We start from the raw sequence: 18,816 nt of genomic DNA on the forward strand, positions 1-18,816 counted from the left end.
CTTTTGTGATATAAAGATGTCAATACAACTTTAAAATAAAGGGTTACTTTCTTTTTGGACACTTCTTAAATTGAGACACTTGCCCAATTCTTGCCATCATTTTATTAATAAAAATGTTGTTTATGCTTTGCAAGTTTATGAGTTTTAAGAATACAGGTTGATTTAATAAATTAAAAGTAATCTTTTCTACCAAACTAACGTTTCATTTTACTGCTTAACTTTTTTGTGAAAATAATGTGCAAATAGAGCGCAATTACTACTCAAAATCAAATTAAAATAGCCCGAAATTGACGCTAATAAGTAGTACACATTTTAGACTTATAGTGCTTCCAATTGAATGGTACCAAATATATATGGTAAAAATAGATGAAATCTTAAGTCACTTCCAAGGTAACGTCATTGCTGTTTGTTGTTTCTAACTATTTGCGAAATTACACTGAGTATGTTGTTGTTGTTATTATTTTGTTTCCAACTACTACTGGGCATTTGTCTATGAATAAACTTTAAATATTTGATCAAATAAGAATTTGGTTATGATTTAATCCATTATTCCAACTTCAATTTAAAATGTAAAAATTTGAAGTATTGTTTTAAAAATATTTCAAACTTTAACTTCTCTATTTCAAGCCATTCACAAAATTTTAACTGTTTGGTCCACTTGTTAAAGACTTGAGGAGGGAAAATGGTCAAATAGAACAGGCAACCAAGTCTTGAAAGAAGGCCGGACCACATGTAACTCTAGAAACTTTGGGGTGTACAGGAAAACTTATACAAAACAAGGAGGGGTTCCAAAAGAAATTATCTCTCCATATACGAGCTTGAACAGATTTGCACCTCTTAATATCAAATATCAATGGCGACCGCTCTTTCTCTGAACTGGAGCCGGTTCGCTTCTCAAGTTCCTCGCTGTTTATCCTTTCCATTTCTTCATAAGCATCGGCAAGCTCAAGTCGTTAGATTATACCAGAGCTTCCGGTTTTCCGGTAGCTTCTGTACTCTCTACTCCTCCTCTAGCCGCTCTTTCTCTGTCGTAGCTTCCACTTCTCAGTCCAGTAGTAAGTACAAAGTGCCTCTTAAGAAGACTTAATTCTTCATATAAATATTCTTTTGAGAATCATATTTATTCATTATAAACTGTTGAACAGAGAAAACTGTAAGTTCAATTTAAAATTCTCTCTTGCTTGTAGGATCATTTTGATATTCATTAGTATCATATAAATTTGATTTTTTTGGACAGTAAAATTTAGGAACAGCATGAAATTTTATTATAGTTTTTTTTTGTGCCATTGTAATATGACCACCTAATGCATTTAAATTTACATCAAAGATTATTGTTTGGCTCTTGAGAAGCCAAAAGACACAACATTATGGTTGGGTACTAATGATCCTCATGAGTTATGAAAAAAATATGCGTCATTAATCATAATTAGTGTAGCATCTAATCATGTTATCGAGCGAAAAATGTCTGATGAATTAACAAAAATTGGCAGGCTTAAATAGTTACAGTGAAGTGGGTGATGAAAGATATGATGTGATTGTGGTGGGAGGAGGCCACGCAGGGTGTGAAGCTGCCCTTGCTTCAGCACGATTAGGGGCGAAAACACTCCTTCTTACTCTTAATATTGATCGCATAGCATGGCAGGTAACAGGGATTAGTGTTTTCTTGTTTTTGGACTAATTCTATTATGTGCAATGAACTTTCTGTTCGTTGGTGTAGAATTTTGACTAGCATCTTAAGATGTTTTCTTTGGCCATTGTTAGATGTGGAAAGTTGTGACTATAGGAATATTAATTTTATTTTAAAAGAATGAATTAATCTAATCTCAGTTAGCTCCATAAAATGGTCATATTGACCCTCAGTAAGTGCAAAGTGGCAAATAAGTTGCAACATAATGAATTCTACTTTTACGTGATCACAAGAAAAGGTTGGAATGGATGGACTTCGGTTGTTGCTTTCCGAGGGACAACTTGTAAATTTGTGATGTTATGTTTCAATTGCTGCTTTCAAAAAAGACGTGTAAATTTGTTTCATAAGTTCTGTGATATTTTCTTGTGCTGAAATTATGGACTCAAACAGAGAAGGAAAAACTTCTCTCATGAACACTCTTATATGATTTTTGTACTACAGTGTCCTTTTTACAGTGTTGTTCAAGTTAAACTATAGTGTTTTATGTTTCTCTTTTTACCTTTATTGTGTTCTATATAGGTGATACGCATTAGTTGAGAATATGTTTTAGATGTTAGCACTTTTACTGTAGGTCTTATGCTCTCTAGGAGTAGTTTAACCTTTCTTAGATTTATATATTTGGAAATATACACAACTTCTAGTACTTTCTGTTTGTATTTGCATAATATTAGCACAAGATGATTTAAATGGAGTGACGTGGTGAGTGAGGATTGATATAGCTGACCTCAACTTGTTTGGAACTGAGGCTAGTTGTTGTTTTTACTTTTTTGTGGTTTTCCGTGATCTCCAATAAGCTATAGTTCAGGGACTTAATGTTTCCAACCCAAGGATGGTTTTTATATCTGAATCTGCTTTTCATCTCATGATTGTAGTCTTATTATATTGAATTCAATGCAGCCATGTAATCCGGCAGTTGGTGGGCCAGCCAAGTCTCAGCTGGTGCATGAAGTCGACGCCCTGGGTGGTGAAATTGGAAAAATTGCTGATAGGTAAACCTTAGTACTCCAGCTGCTATTAAAAATTCATCTGTTTTCTTGTTTGGTAACCAGCATGGAAGCGTTTTTGTTTTCAACTCAGGAAAAATGAGAAACAAAAAGGAAACTGATTAAATTTAGCATCAAGTTTAAGCTCTTAGAAAATATCGGGGACAAAAATACTATAAACCAGCCTGGAGGGCTTATAATTGATGTATGTTGGAAAGAAATAATAACTGAAGAACTAAGATAAATGCGGATCCGGGAAAAAAGAAAACAATGAATAAAGTAGCTTGGTCAGCACTAAAACATTTTTGGAACAAGTTTCGAAGGTAATTAGGAAATGGAGAGGATGTCTTTTTCGCCTCAAGGTTGAGTTTTAATTAACATTGTAGCAACAAATTGGGTTTATTTATGATCATTCTATCAAAAAATTAGATATCTAATGATGCCTATTCTTGTATAATGATGCTCTTGGAGTTATATTTTCTTAAATCCTCCTATCGTTATTCAGGAGACTGATGAAAGCTTATCTTTCCAATAGGTGCTATTTGCAGAAACGTGTTCTTAACATCTCTAGGGGCCCTGCTGTTTGGGCGTTACGTGCACAGACAGATAAGAGAGAATATGCAATAGAAATGAAAAAGATTGTTGAGAGGTAAGTTTATTGTCCCGACACAGCATACAATTGTTATCAAGAATGACTTGTGCTCATCAGTAAGCTGATCAAAGATTTTAACATCATGGACATATGTGCTTATTAAGCTGCTTTAAAATTTTTACGAACATGGGGCAGATAAATTTCATCGAGGCATTAATATATTGAGTAACTTGTCTTTGTCATGCGACTACAGTTTCCACTTACCCTATGTTTCATTTTGAACTACACAATGAAACAAGTATTTATGAGTGCTAAATAGGTCCTGTTCTATATGATTATGAACTTTTTTCTTAAGCTTGGATTGATTGTCCTTGGAGAAATACAGATAAATTCTTAGTAATATCTGGTCCACGGACCACTTTGTATATATTATGCCGGCATCTTAGATACTTGTCTTTCTAGTAAAACTTTGTATGCTTTAAAAAAATGCTACTTTCGCGTGGGTAGATAAACTTCATTAAGGCCATAATACATTCAGTAACTTTTCTTTGTCATGCTACTGCAGTTACCACTTATCCTGCATTCATTTTGCACTACACAGTGAAATAAGTATTTTATGAGTGCTAAATAGGTCTTGTTTTATATGATTATGAAATTTTTTCTTAAGATTTGATCTATTATTCATGAAGAAATAAAGATGATAGATTAGTAAATTCTGGTCCACACTATAGAGGTTCAAGAATCACTTTGTATACTATGTTGGCATCTTGGATGCTATTTCTAGTAAAATCTTATATGCTTCTCAGCTAAAGTTGCACAATGTCTCCCTTTAACGAACTATTGGAAATATATTTACATGTACCCCTGCAAGAAGTTAGGTATTAAAAAAAGGAACTGAGCTATAAACATCTATTTACTTTCCGGAAAACTGAGAAGTATAGAGGAAATCAATTAATTCCTTGTGCATTGGTGCAACTTTGCAAGTTATTCCATTATGTTGAAATTGTGTATCTCAAACATATTTGGTGGCTCTCATATCTTCTGTGCTTAACTCGTGGCTCCCATTTCCAGCACCTCAAACCTCTTTATTAGAGAGGCAATGGTAACAGATATTTTGTTGGGGAAAAATGACAACATTGAGGGGGTCTGTACTTTCTTTGGCATGAACTTCTATGCACCTTCAGTGATTCTGACGACAGGGACCTTTATGAGTGGGAAAATTTGGGTTGGTAGAACTTCAATGCCTGCAGGAAGAGCCGGTGAATCAGCTTCCGTTGGTCTAACAGAAAACTTGCAGCGCCTTGGCTTTGAGACTGATAGGCTAAAAACAGGAACTCCTGCACGTGTGGACAGTCGTACTGTAGATTTCTCAGGATTGGAGCCCCAATATGGCGATGAAGAGGTCCTTCTGCTTATTCTTAATATGTAGGTTCTGTATACTTATGTGTCATCTATGCGACTCTAACCATGCTGAATTGCTTGTGCAATCCAGTAGGCATATTACATATGACAATGTATTTTGTGGATGAGTTGCAAATTTCTTTTATTAAGTAGTATGTTGTATAAGCTAGGATCACTTCCAAGTGCATGTGATCTTTGTTTGAGTTGTCTCATGGAGAAACTTGTTATTTTCTAAATTTCTGGATATCTCTAAGCCTAGATCTGATTTAGGATTTCCTGCAAAAGTACTCTGATAGTCAACATTTAATACTTTGTTTCCCTAGTCCGACAGTTATTTCTTGATTTTTACTGATAATAATATCTGTTTAAATTGTCCGAGCAAAAACCAATTTATTATGAGCAACTTTATATGTAATAAAAACTGCAAGCATGTGTTTCCGGGTCCTATGTGCTATATGATACAAGTTACACAATATCCAGATCTCCCCTCTTCTGTAGGATGGACTGTATAGAAGAGTATGTATACGTGGGGGGATTTGCATTCTTGATAGATAGCTACTTGTAAGCTTTTATTTTGCTTGTTGCCTTCATTTTGTCTCATGAGGGTTTAAAATTTGGGAGGCTTGAAATTCTGTTGTCTATGTTATGTATTTGTTGATAAGGTTCACTTGAAAAATAATTAGATTTCCTTCATCAGTAATTTCTATGTATGTATACATGCTCATGCCTACATTCATGTATTCTAATATTTATCATTAATCCTCAGGTAAGCTGGTTCAGTTTTGATACTAATTATCATATAGAAAGGGAACAGATGTGTTGCTACCTTACACGTACCACAAAGAGTACTCATCAGATAATTAGAGATAATTTGCATGAGACTCCTACTTACGGAGGGTGGGTGGAAGCTAAGGGCCCTCGATATTGCCCCTCCATTGAGGATAAGGTATCGTATGCTGTTGCAGATTATGTAGCTTCCCTCTGGTTTTGATGCATCTCATACTTAATTCTCCACTCAAGCTCTTATCTTCTTGTTAATGTCACCTAATACGTGGATTGCTTGCGTTTACCAATCTGAGAACGCAGTATCTTTCTTAGCCAAAAAATGTGAAACAGCTAGGATTAATCTTTCTTTGGACTTTGCTTTCCTTACACGGAAAAATTTATATCAGCATATCTTTATTTCGAGTTATAGAGGATTGCAAATAAAGTGCAGATAAATTTGGAACTTTAGATATTTTATCTCCATTTTATTTTTCCAGATATTCATGTGACTTTGATTCAATTCAAATGGCAACAAAAAAGGTGGATTATTACATTTAGGCATTTAACATTTCAAAGTTGCTTATCTACTTTCTTGATAAGATCATATCAATGTGCGGTTCAGTATTTGGTTAGAGTAATTGAGGCAAAGTTGATTTATATGGTATGTGATAAAATCTCATCTCACATTATTAAATGACTAAAATGGATATCCGTCATGGATTCTGCAAATTAGTTATCACTTAGAATGGTGTTATTCTATGTGGTTAAATGCTCTGTTAGGATGGTGGAATTGGTAAAATAGGCTACTATCTACTTCCGAAGCATGAACTAAGAATCTTATGGATCATGATCTCAATGAAGCGTTAATGTTGTGCCTTTTTGTTCCCCCCCTGCAAAAAGCTACATCCCAACATTTCAACCGGAGGCAATTGATGTTAGATAGTTATGTGTAGATAATCCTAGTCATATACGTAGTAGGAGTAGAATTTGTTCTAGTCCCATATGTGGTAGGAGCAGAATATGTCCCAATCCAATATGTAGTAGGAGTAGAATATGTATTATATATAGGGCTCATTGTATCATTGTTAATAAATAAATTTTTCTCCCGTGCATTCTCACATGGTATCTGAGCTTCAGTGAGAAAATTATTGTTGTGCGTCATTCCAGCGACATCCGGAAGAAAGATCTCATCGCCGTGCAATTTTCCGGCAACTTCGTCTTGTTTCCCGGGTTCATCACTGCTACAGAGGTATTGTGCATATACCAGTACCGCCATCAGATCCGAAACCCTTGTGCGATCAAACCCCAGAAATCTCAGTCCCATCAGAACAGAAAAGTCAGTCACTGTGCGCCTTTCCGGTTGACGATTCAAGATTGATTTGCGTTATCTCCTCATCGGTAAGTGTTGTGCAAAAACCAACACTTCCATCTTCTTCGGAAAAGTCAGGTGACAAAAACCCCAGTCAATCACTCCGGCAGAAAATCCCTCACGCGTCTCCACGTGCTACCAGAACTAGGGTTCCAGCAAGCTACAATAACTTTTCCGGCGAATGTGAGCCATTCCGGCCACTTTTTGAAAAAACTTCTTCCGGACAACTTACTCATCCAGTGATTCCAAACCTACCCATATAAATTACATCAAATTCTGATAATTTTTATTTTTTCCGGCGTGAACGGTGACTTACCTGCGTGAACAGTAATTTCCAGAAAAGTTTCTGCTTTCTGGCGGTGTTTTAGAAACTATTTTGTAGTGTGGAATCGGCATAGTCTCGCTATTTTCAAATTTTTCCGGTGACCTTTCGGCCAACTGTTGTTTATCAGCAACCACTTGGTTTTGTTGCTCAAGGAAAGTCTAGTGGCCTATTATGTCGAATGATCAGCTTGCACATATGTTCACCAAGTCCCTCACTGGTCCTCGTATTAGTTACATATGTAACAAGTCGGTACATATAATTTGTATGCACCGGCTTGAGGGGAGTGTTAGATAGTTATGTGTTAATAATCCTAGTCCTATATATGTAGTAGGAGTAGAATATGTCCTAGTCCCATATGTAGTAGGAGTAGAATATGTATTATGTATAGGGCTCATTGTATTATTGTTAATAAATAGATTTTCCTCCCGTGCATTCTCACAGATACTACTGAAATTTCTTAGTAGTTATTATGTGACTTGACTTGAAAACCCCTTATGCTATTGGAGGGAAAAGAAAGTAGGTGGCGGGAAGATTTAATTCCCTCTGATAATAGAGTCTGCTAATGGTATTAATAGTTATTCTAGTGAGTGGAGGGTAATTCCTTGCTTGTTACAAAGTTTGCTATGATCAGTGTTAATTGACGTGAGTTTAGTAACTAATGCACTCAATTAAATATCGTGGCTCCAGATTGGAGAATTTATCTGTTCTTGTTTTCTTTTGATTTCTGCCACGTGAAATATGATTATCTTTTTGACTATTTCAGATTGTAAGATTTCAAGATAAAGAGTCGCATCAAATATTCCTTGAACCTGAGGGTCGAAGTGTTCCTGAGCTCTATGTGCAGGTTTGCCGGCTTTTTGTGCGTTTCACTTTTTAAAACATTTGAGTTCAAGTCTGTTACCTATTTCTGGTGTAGTGTGCTAAGGTTATGCCAGTTAGCGATAACCATGAAATTAGTTTCAATTTGCTATGACTTGGTCATTTCCGAGAACCGATGGAGATGTGTTGAGGAAAATATGCAGTACCCTACTTTCTCTAAAGCTCTCTGCTGGCTAATTTCTTAAAGTTAAATTTCGTTTCCTTAATTCCCTCTCTCATGGAAAAAGATAATGCTAGATATCACTTTATTGCTGTGTAAAGATCCTTTGCCATTTGCACAGTGTAATGATCCGTTCTTTTGTAGGGATTCTCTACTGGTTTACCGGAGAGACTACAATTGCCTCTTTTACGAACATTACCCGGACTTGAGAACTGTACAATGCTCAGGCCAGCCTATGCGGTAGAGTATGATTACTTGCCGGCTTATCAGTGCTCCAGGTCCATAATGACTAAAAAGATAGAGGGCCTTTTCTTTTCTGGCCAGATAAATGGGACAACTGGCTATGAAGAAGCTGCTGCACAGGTTTTTATACTTCGATGATGCTCACTTCAGTTTATGTATTTGATCTATATATCCAATAGATGTAAGAATGTTTACTAGTTCCTGCTTTTTAACTAGGGCGTCATGATTATCTGATAAGCTCTTCTAAGCCTCTTTTGGTTATTTTCTTCTGATGGTAGGGGATTATATCTGGAATTAATGCAGCTAGACACTCAGATGGAAAGCAACTTATTGTTCTTGAGAGAGAAAGTAGTTTTATAGGGACGCTGATCGATGATCTTGTAACCAAAGATCTTCGAGAGCCTTATCGCATGTTAACTAGGTAAAGTGAAGTAAGAATGATCATTTCATAGTTATGATTTGCTCGCTGCTAAGTTAACTGATGAAACTACAACATTCTTGTGGTTGCACATTATTGTTCCAATTAACAGAACACGTTGTTTGTGTGTTTTAACTGATGTCACACCTCAATTTGCTTAACTTTTGTTTAACAGTATTAGCCAGCTATATAAACTGCAGCAATGAGTTAGGAGATCTACGATACCTTTTTGAAGATAATTTACAACATTTTTTTTTCTCGTGAGCTGCTCTATGCCTTATAACCTGTTTGGCCAAGCTTCTTTTTGGCCAAAAGTTTTTTTTTTTTTTTTTTTTGCCAAAAGCACTTTTGGCCTCAATTTGAGGTGTTTGGCCAAGCTTCTGGAAGGAAAAAAAGTGTTTTTGAGGAGAAGCAGAAGCAGTTTTGGAGAAGCAGAAAAAAGTAGCTTCTCTCCAAAAGCACTTTTTTGAGAAGCACTTTTGAGAAAAATACACTTAGAAGCAGTTTTTTAAAGCTTGGCCAAATACTAATTGCTGCTTAGAAGTGTTTTTCAAACTAATTAGCCAAACACAAACTGCTTCTCACCAAAAGTACTTTTGAGAAAAGCACTTTTGAAAAAAAGCACTTCTCAAAATAAGTTGATTTTTGCAGCTTAGCCAAACGGGCTATTAGATTTGTCTGCTTTTAATTTCCATGTTGCTTTTGGCCAAGCCATTTCCTATTTGTCATTGTTATTGGATACTCAATTTTTTTCTCTGGACCATCTGTAAGCAAGGTGCATCGTTCCTTGTCTTTATTGACCTCAATGCTCTATTCTGAGTAAGACATACATGAGCAGAAACAAAAAGAAGAAAAGGATAAAGAAATAGTGATGCCTTTCACATTGTTGTAGGCATCTATTATTTCCGTGTGCCTTCTGCTGAAGCATTTTTTCATGTTTATGTACAGCTGTTGCTGTTCCTACCAACTTGTTATTTATTTTTGAAAAGTGCCTTTCAGATTTATATTTCAGTTCATGCAGCTTGCATGAAGGTTCTTATAAAAAATAATATTTTTCTTTCTGCTGTTCTTTTGATAGAGAATCCAATGATATATTTCTTTCTGCCGTTCTTTTGATAAGTCAAATCAGAATTTTCTTTGCACTGATTGTTGGTTGGAAAATGGGTCATTGTTCTTAGTATGAACGGAGGTGTTAAGAAAATGAACCATGGGCCTAACTTACCCCCAAAAGGTACCTCATGAGGTGAGGTTTACCCAAGACCATATAAGGAGACAGCAGTTCCCCTCTACCAATGGGGGACACTTCGCACGTCAACGACTTGACATTTAGTGTGTGGACAATATAATGTAGGGGCCTATAACATTGGGAAACCAAGAATAGAGATGAGTCCGGTTGTAATACCATGTTAAGAAAATGGATCCTGAGCCTAACTCAACCCAAAAAGCTAGCTTGTGAGGTGAGGGATCGCCAAAGACCATATAAATAGAAAGCAATTGATTCCCTCAGCCAAGTTGGAACACTTAACACACCCCCGCATGCGCAGGACTTGACATCTGGTGTGTAGACAATATAACATGGGAACCTAACATTGGGGAACTGGAAATAGAATTGGGTCTGGCTCTGGTACCATCTAAAAGTACTTTAGGCTGTTAGAGAATCTTCAACAGAAAGTAACAAAGCCGTATTAGTCTTGATGATGCCTTCAACATATCAAAATTTGGGCGACGACTGAGTTTGTTCAAAGGACCCCCCCCCCCCCGGGTGGGGTGGGGGGAGACAGGGAAGAAGATGAAAACCTATGATCAAGGCGCATGATGACCTATTATTAGCGTTACTGAGAAATCTTGACTAATTGTCAATGACAGTTCTATCTTTCTGTGTAAATCTATTTGCTTATAACTAAGTGCACAACCAGTTATTAACGTTACTGAGAAATCTAGTGTAATTGAAGATAATAGTTCTTATCTGCCCGGATAATTCTACTTGCTAATAGTCTAATATACCTTCAGCCGCTCAGAACATCGTCTGCTTCTTCGGTCTGATAATGCGGATAGCCGACTCACTCCCCTTGGTCGTGAAATCGGTTTAATAGACGATAGAAGGTGGACAATGTACCAGGACAAGCAAGCTCGTATTTCAGAGGAGAAAAAGCGGTTGAAAACGGTTAGAACTTCAGGTCAGCATTGTTCGTTGGGGACATAATATTGTGATAACCTAATTGCTTGTGCTTGTACATAAATCATAATTCTAGAGGTAAATATCTGAAGTCTTTTGCTCATTTGAATTTCCTGTCAAACTAAATGCCTGTTTCATTTGCTTCCAGGTGGAGAGTTGGCTGCTGAAATTACTCTACTCTCTGGTCAGCCAGTAAGGGATTCATCCACATTAGAGAGCCTGCTTAAGAAACCGCATATCCAATATGAAGTTTTTGATAAGCATGGGTTTGGAAATCCCACCCTGTCCAGGATGGAGAAACAGTGTGTAGAGATTGATATCAAATACGAAGGCTTCATTGTGCGCCAGCAGAGCCAACTCCAACAGGTAAACAATGATGCACTTTGGCTCTATTTATTGTATCTGCAAGCACTCGATGGTATGTTGAACCTCCATTGCTCCGCTTTCAAAAGCCTCTATATCTCTAATGAATCGGTATCTCATATCTTTGCGGTGTTGATTTTCTGCTTGTAGATGGTTCATCAACAGCACAAACCAATTCCCGAGGACATAGATTATTATGCGATGACAACTTTGTCACTCGAAGCACGTGAAAAACTCTCAAAGGTATTTTCTGCCTCATTTGCATAGCACTGTAGTCTTCTTGTGTGTGCAAATTTTTAGTTATTTACCTGATACTTTTTACAAGCTCACTGGTTTAGATCTTTCTGCAAAGATGACATATTGTGCCTAAATACTCTCTATTAAAATTTCTATGATACAATTTCTATTTTTAGATGTTCTGAAATGTTTGATACCATCCACCAATAACATAATTGGATACAACTTCCACAGTTCAATGACTCCTTCAATTGGTGAAAAAAAGTGAACATAAGGAATAGAGATTGTTTACCCCCAAGATTGGGGAATTGTCATGATAGCTTTGTGAGAATGCACGGGAGAAAATATGATATGATTCTCATACGTTAACAATGATACAATGATCCCTATATATATAATACATGGCATACTCCTAATACATCCGATTAGGGTTATTTACTACTATTTACATAACTATTCTAACACTCCCCTCAAGCTAGTGCATATAGATTATATGTACCGAGCTTGTTACATATGTAGTTAATACAAGGACCGGTAAAGGACTTGGTGAAAATATCTTCAAGCTGATCATTCGACTTCACAAACTTTGTAGTAATATCTCCCGAAAGTATCTTTTCTCTGACAAAGTGATAGTCAATCTCAATGTGTTTAGTTCTCTCATGGAACACTGGATTTGACGCAATATGAAGAGCAGCTTGATTATCACACACAAGTCCCATCTGACTAATCTCACCAAATTTCAACTCCTTAAGCAACTGTTTGATCCAAATTAGCTCACATGTCGCCATAGCCATTGCTCGATATTCTGCTTCTGCACTAGACCGAGCAACCACATTCTGTTTCTTGCTCTTCCAAGACACCAAATTTCCTCCCACTAAGACACAATATCCAAACATAGAACGTCTATCAGAAGGTGATCCTGCCCCATCAGCATTTGAGTATCCAACGATCTGCTCATAGCCTCGATCCTCAAACAATAAACCTTTGCTTGGAGCTGATTTTATATACCGAAGAATGCGAACAACTGCATCCCAATGACTATCACACGGAGAATCCATAAACTGACTCACAACACTCACAGAAAAGGAAATGTTAGGTCTTGTCACTGTAAGGTAATTTAGTTTACCAATCAACCGCCTATATCTTGCAGGATCGCTAAGAGGCTACCCCTGTCCTGGCAGAAGTTTAGAATTTGGATCCATCGGAGTGTCAATAGGTCTACAACCTGTCATTCCCGTCTCCTCAAGAATATCTAAGGCATACTTCCGTTGTGAGATCACAATACCTGAGCTAGACTCAGCGACCTCAATACCCAGAAAATACTTTAGTTTTCCCAGATCCTTAGTCTGAAAGTGTTGAAAGAGATGTTACTTCAATTTAGTAATACCATCCTAGTCATTGCCGGTAATAACAATGTCGTCAACATAGACCACCAGATAAATACAGAGACTCGAAGCAGAATGCCGATAGAATACAGAGTGATCAGCTTCACTCCGAGTCATGCCAAACTCTTGGATAACTGTGCTGAACTTACCAAACCAGGCTCGAGGAGACTGCTTTAGACCATAAAGTGACCGGCGCAAGCGACATACAAGGCCACGAGACTCCCCCTGAGCAACAAACCCAGGTGGTTGCTCCATATAAACTTTATCCTCAAGGTCACCGTGTAAAAAAGCATTCTTAATGTCTAGCTGATAGAGAGGCCAATGGCGAACAACAACCATGGATAGAAAAAGGCGGACTGATGCTATCTTAGCCACGGGAGAGAAGGTATCATTGTAATCGAGTCCAAATATTTGAGTATATCCCTTGGCAACAAGACGGGCCTTAAGACGATCAACCTTACCATCCGGACCAACCTTGACTGCATACACCCAACGACAACCAACAGTAGATTTACCTGAAAGAAGAGGAACGAGCTCCCAAGTACCACTCGTATGTAAAGCAGACATCTCGTCAATCATAGCCTGTCGCCATCCTGGATGAGACAATGCTTCACCTATAGACTTGGGGATGGAAACAAAGGACAAAGAAGATATAAAAGTATAATACGGTGATGACAGACGATGATAACTTAAATCGACATAATGAGGATTGAGATTAAGTGTGGTTCGTATACCTTTTCGAAGTGCAATCGGTGTACTAGGAAGAGACAAGTCCGCAGTAGGAGCAGGATCAGGTGCAGGACATGAATCAGCTGGGCCTGATGCTTGGAGCGGACGACGATGATAAGTCAAGAGTGGTGGTCCTGCGGCTAGGGATCTAGGAAGAGCCACACTAGACTCCCCAACGGTTGGAATGAGTAAGACTTCTGTGGCGGAAGGTGAAAGAGGAGCTATAGTGAACTCTTCAGAGATCAGTATAGGTAAGATCTCAGATATATCGAGGTGGTCAGAAGAGGTAAAGAAAGGTTTAGACTCAAAAAATGTGACGTCAGCTGACATAAAGTACCTACGAAGATCAGGTGAGTAACAACGATATCCCTTCTGAACATGAGAATAACCAAGGAAGATACACTTGAGAGCACGGGGAGCTAACTTATCTTTCCCAGGGGCTAAGTTATGAACGAAACAAGTGCTCCCAAAAATACGAGGGGGAAGGGAGTATAAGGGTGACTGGGGAAACAATACTGAATACGGAATCTGATTCTGGATGGGAGATGAAGGCATCCGATTGACCAAATAACAAGATGTGAGAACTGTATCGCCCCAAAAACGCAACGGAACATGAGATTCAATGAGAAGTGTGCGACCAGTCTCAATGAGGTGCCTATTCTTTCTCTGCAACCCCATTTTGCTGAGGGGTATAAGGACAAGAGGTCTGATGAATAATTCCTTGAGAAGTCATAAACTGCTGAAATTGACAGGATAAATATTTTAAGGCATTATCACTGCGAAAAGTGCGAATAGAAACACCAAATTGATTTTTGATTTCAGCACAAAAATTCTGGAATATAGAAAACAACTCAAAACTATCTTTCATTAAGAAAAGTCAAGTACATCTTGAATAATCATCAATGAAACTAACAAAATAACGAAATCCTAAGGTTGAACTGACTCTACTAGGACCCCATATATCATAATGAACTAAAGCAAAAATAGACTCTGCATGACTCTCAATACTACGAGGAAAGGAGGCTCGGGTATGTTTCCCGAGCTGACACGACTCACAATCTAATCTAGATAAACTAGACAAACTAGTCACCATCTTCTGAAGCTTGAATAAACTTGGATGTCCTAAACGTCTGTGAATTAGGTCTGGAGGATCTGTAACTAGACATGCCTTGGAGGAATTGAGTAAGTTAAGGTAGTAAAAGCTTTCTGATTCAAGCCATGTTCCATTCATCTGTCCCGTACTGCGGTCCTGCATGATAAAAGAATCACCAATAAAATATATACCACAATGGAGGGTATGAGTCAAACGACTAACAGGTGCAAAACTAAAAGGATAGCCAGGGACATAAAGAATGGAATCTAGAGTGACAGAGGGTAGGGGGTTAGCTTGTCCAACTCCTTTTGCTTTAGTTTGAGACCCATTGGCTAAAGTAACAGTGGGAAGAGACTGTGAATACATAATATTTGACAAAAGGGATTTATTATTAGAGATATGATCAGAGGCGCTTGAGTCCACGACCCATGGTCCAAGAGTACTAGACTGGGAAATACAAGCAAAAGAATTACCAGCAACAGAAGTATCAGTCTGAGCAACAGAGGCTACTTGTGGAGATGTCTGCTTACTTGCTCGACACTGAAGGAACTCATTATATTCCCCTTCAGATAAAGAAAATTCCTTGTTACCTGTAGTCTCGGTCTGAGCAACATAAGCATTATTGGGTGGGAGACCATGTAAATAATAACACACGTCACGAGTGTGTCCAAGTTTATGACAATAAGAGCACTTGGGTCTAGATCTTCCAAAATGACCTCCTCCTCGTCTATTCTCCACAGTATGAGATGCTCGATTGTCCATTGTCGGGGATGTGAGAACAGACGAGTCAAGTGTCTGTGATGAGATCACTGAGTGACTTGGTGCTGCAGCAAGGCGAAGTAATCGAGAGAATAATTCAACAACTGTGGGGACAGTCGGACTAGCCAAAATCTGATCGCGTACTGAGTCAAGATCATTAGGAAGCCCAGCAAGAGTAAGAACTAGAAACATCTTTTGTCGCTGCTCTTACTGCTTTGCAGCACTCGTAGAAACTGGCATCAACTTCTCAAATTCCTCCATGACTGTCTGTACTTGTCCCAAGTAAGTAGACATATCTAATTCATGTTTCTTTAAATTTGTCATCCGCGATATCACATTATAGAAACGAGATATGTCATTAGTGTATAAAGTGCGAGCCTTTTACCAAACCAAATAACATGTCTGGAATGGACGAAACAACGACATCAACTTGGAATTAATAGATCGCCACAGAATACTGCATAATTGAGCATCGATCTTCTCCCAAAGTGCTTTGGCCTTTTCATCTCCTTCGTTCGATTTCGTGATTAGATGATCTTGAACACCTTGACCTTTACACCACAACTCGACGGACGAAGCCCGAGCTAAATAGTTTGAACTTCCCATTAAAGGTTATGAGGTAATCATAACACCAGAACTGCCAGAACTCGGGTTTTTAGGCCCGAAAGCATCGACTCCCCAAGACATCGTTGGATTGAAGTGAGGTCTATAAAATTATCACCAAATAACAGAAAGAATCAATTGAAAACTCGCTGAAACAGACGAAGGAGACACTGTTTTTGCTAGAAAAAATCAGTGTAGTCGCCGGAAAAACTCAAAGTGGTCAGAATCAAACGAAAACAGTATGTGTGGGGTCGGAATGGTAGACGACCCAACTGTTCTGAAAAAACTTTTTTAAAAAATGGCCGGAGGATGCTGCACGCGCCGGCGCGTGAGCTTCTGGTGGCGCGTGGGGAGGCTTCTGCCGGAGATTTTTCTGGGGTTTGGTCGCCGGACAGTGGTGACTCTTGTGGTGGTGTTGGATTTTGCACAACACTGACAGAGACAACGCAGACGCAAACATCCTTGAAAAAGTCGCCGGAAAAAGGCTTTCGGTGACTGTTTTCTCTTCCCGGAATCGCTGGAATTTATGCACAGCGATAAATTTCTCACAATTGCTCTGATACCATGTGAGAATGCATGGGAGAAAATATGATATTATTCTCATATGTTAACAATGATACAATGAGCCCTATATATATATAATATATGTCATATGAGATTAGAGTTATTTACTACTATTTACATAACTATTCTAACAAGCCTGAAGCTGGTTCAAAAGATCACTGTATGGCGCTTTTACTGTCTATTTCCATATATGTATTTCCACAACGGGAGGTTGAAAGAAAAAATGAGGGGATGATTAGGAAGGCCAAGATACACAAAGGATTAGTAATTTAGAAACTGATGTTTTCTCACTCAAGTTAACTTGTCACTTGTTTTTCTAACATTTTCATCATTTATTATTGATAAAAGTCAAACTAATATTGGATGCACCTATTCCAGGTGCATAATTGAGGCAATGGTATTAAGTACTTGGTATAAATTTAATTGTTCTGGTAATGTTGGCAAAGATGATGTCATGATCCTCCTTTCTTTCTTCTCTTAGTTGATTGGCGTCCCTGTACTTTGTCTTGACAAAGAGAGAGATCTTGGTTGTAGGACTGGGTCTTTTGACAGTTGCCTCACATTTAACATGATTGTATCTTCTTTATGCATGCAGGTTAGGCCGCAAACAATTGGGCAAGCAAGTAGAGTTGGTGGAGTTAATCCTGCGGACATTACAGCACTCCTCATTATTCTTGAATCTAACAGGAGGAAAGCCCAAGAGCTGAGTAAACAACAAGCAGTACTTTCGTGAAGGATACCGATGAACAACTTCCTTAAAAGTTCTCTTCAAAAGACAATCCTCTCTTAAAACCAGCACCCATCCTTCTCTGCGTCATCTTTAGATCAATGAAATTCATCTCCTTATTTAACCTGCTGGATATCCTCTAACGAGGGACCAATTGACATAGCGGATGCATGAGTCTTCCTTTTTTCAGCTGAGTTTTTGTAGAGTGAAAACAATACCGAAGGTATATCTGCATGAGTTATAAGATCAAAAGCATGTGGACAGTTAAATCAAGTTTACCTCCCCCCCCCCCCCCACCCCACCCCACCCCACCCGAATCAACAACGACAAAAAAAGAAGAAGTTAATTATTGCATGTATAGTAGAAGAGTCATCCTCTGTAATTAGGCATATTGGTTGGTTATGTACTTTCAGTTTTGTCTTATTAATTTTTAATTAAAATTCTAGCAAGACATTTATGTGGTTCCTTTTTTTTCGTTTTTCTTCTTCTGTTTTCGCCTAGATTTTACCTTCTGTGTTTTATGTTTCGTTTCTGCAGTTTTAACACATACGTCATTTGTAGTTTGACAACTTTTACTTGAAGTTGGATTGTTAAAGCTTAATGTTATTTATTTTAGGAAAAAGGGTTAGATATACCCATGTACTATTAAAAATTATCCACATATGTCCTCCGCTATACTATCCGTCTAAATTTACCCTGCATGGTCTGACATTTGGGTGAGATGGATGCCACGTGGCATGCCGCCTCACCATCTTCTTCCCCTTCCATTTTTCTTCTTTTCATTAAATACACATTACTTCCATATTTTCTTGGTTTTGACGTGATGAGGGGATGCTAAAGTATTTGAATTAACGAATTGAGTTTTGTGGTTTTTCGAAATCAATGTTTCACCGTAGAATTTTCAATTTTTCACTTGAAGATGAATTTTTTTGAAAATTTGAAAAACTTCAAAAATTATTTTTCAAAATTTTCACTAAAATCACTCACAAAAAAATTAAAAACAACTCAAAATTATATACATGTCCAAATATAACTCTAATTTTCAAATACCATTTTCACTTGAAAATTTTTTTTTACCTTTTTTTTGGAATTTTACAATTCTTACGTCCAAACGCCCACTAAGTTTTGATCTTCACCGAAGAGAAGTGAGTTGGAATGGGTGTCGGGTAATGGGCTGAATTGAGGGGCGGGTTTTAAAATTGGGGATGAATTTTTTGTTCGGAATGTGCCACGTGTCTCATCCGTTAAAATAGGGGCAAATTTAGAATTTTGATGGACGACAGAGGAAAAATCTGAACGGAAAGTATAACGGAGGACATGATTGAATAATAAAACAACGTAGAGGGGTATATCATGTC

General features: G+C 37.8%; 1 protein-coding gene across 1 annotated transcript; it reads left to right on the plus strand.

Moving 5' to 3' along the window:
• The first annotated feature begins 813 nt into the window (after positions 1-813).
• Positions 814-17,911, plus strand: LOC107781820 (uncharacterized). The gene is made up of 13 exons (XM_075243540.1): positions 814-1,055; positions 1,491-1,642; positions 2,585-2,676; positions 3,206-3,319; positions 4,334-4,664; positions 5,430-5,609; positions 7,886-7,966; positions 8,306-8,524; positions 8,683-8,825; positions 10,833-10,999; positions 11,147-11,364; positions 11,512-11,604; positions 17,327-17,911. The coding sequence occupies exons 1-13, from the start codon at positions 854-856 to the stop codon at positions 17,462-17,464; spliced, it is 2,130 nt and encodes a 709-aa protein (XP_075099641.1). The 5' UTR covers positions 814-853; the 3' UTR covers positions 17,465-17,911.
• The last annotated feature ends 905 nt before the right edge of the window (positions 17,912-18,816 follow it).

The sequence above is a fragment of the Nicotiana tabacum genome, chromosome 22, assembly GCF_000715075.1.
Source record: "Nicotiana tabacum cultivar K326 chromosome 22, ASM71507v2, whole genome shotgun sequence".
Classification (NCBI taxonomy): Eukaryota; Viridiplantae; Streptophyta; class Magnoliopsida; order Solanales; family Solanaceae; genus Nicotiana; species Nicotiana tabacum.

Coding starts and splice junctions, on each gene's coding strand:
- LOC107781820 (XM_075243540.1), top strand. CDS start 854: ATGGCGACCGCTCTTTCTCTGAACTGGAGCCGGTTCGCTTCTCAAGTT. Junction 3,320..4,333: donor ATGAAAAAGATTGTTGAGAG/GTAAGTTTATTG, acceptor TCCCATTTCCAG/CACCTCAAACCTCTTTATTA. Junction 11,605..17,326: donor CACGTGAAAAACTCTCAAAG/GTATTTTCTGCC, acceptor TTATGCATGCAG/GTTAGGCCGCAAACAATTGG.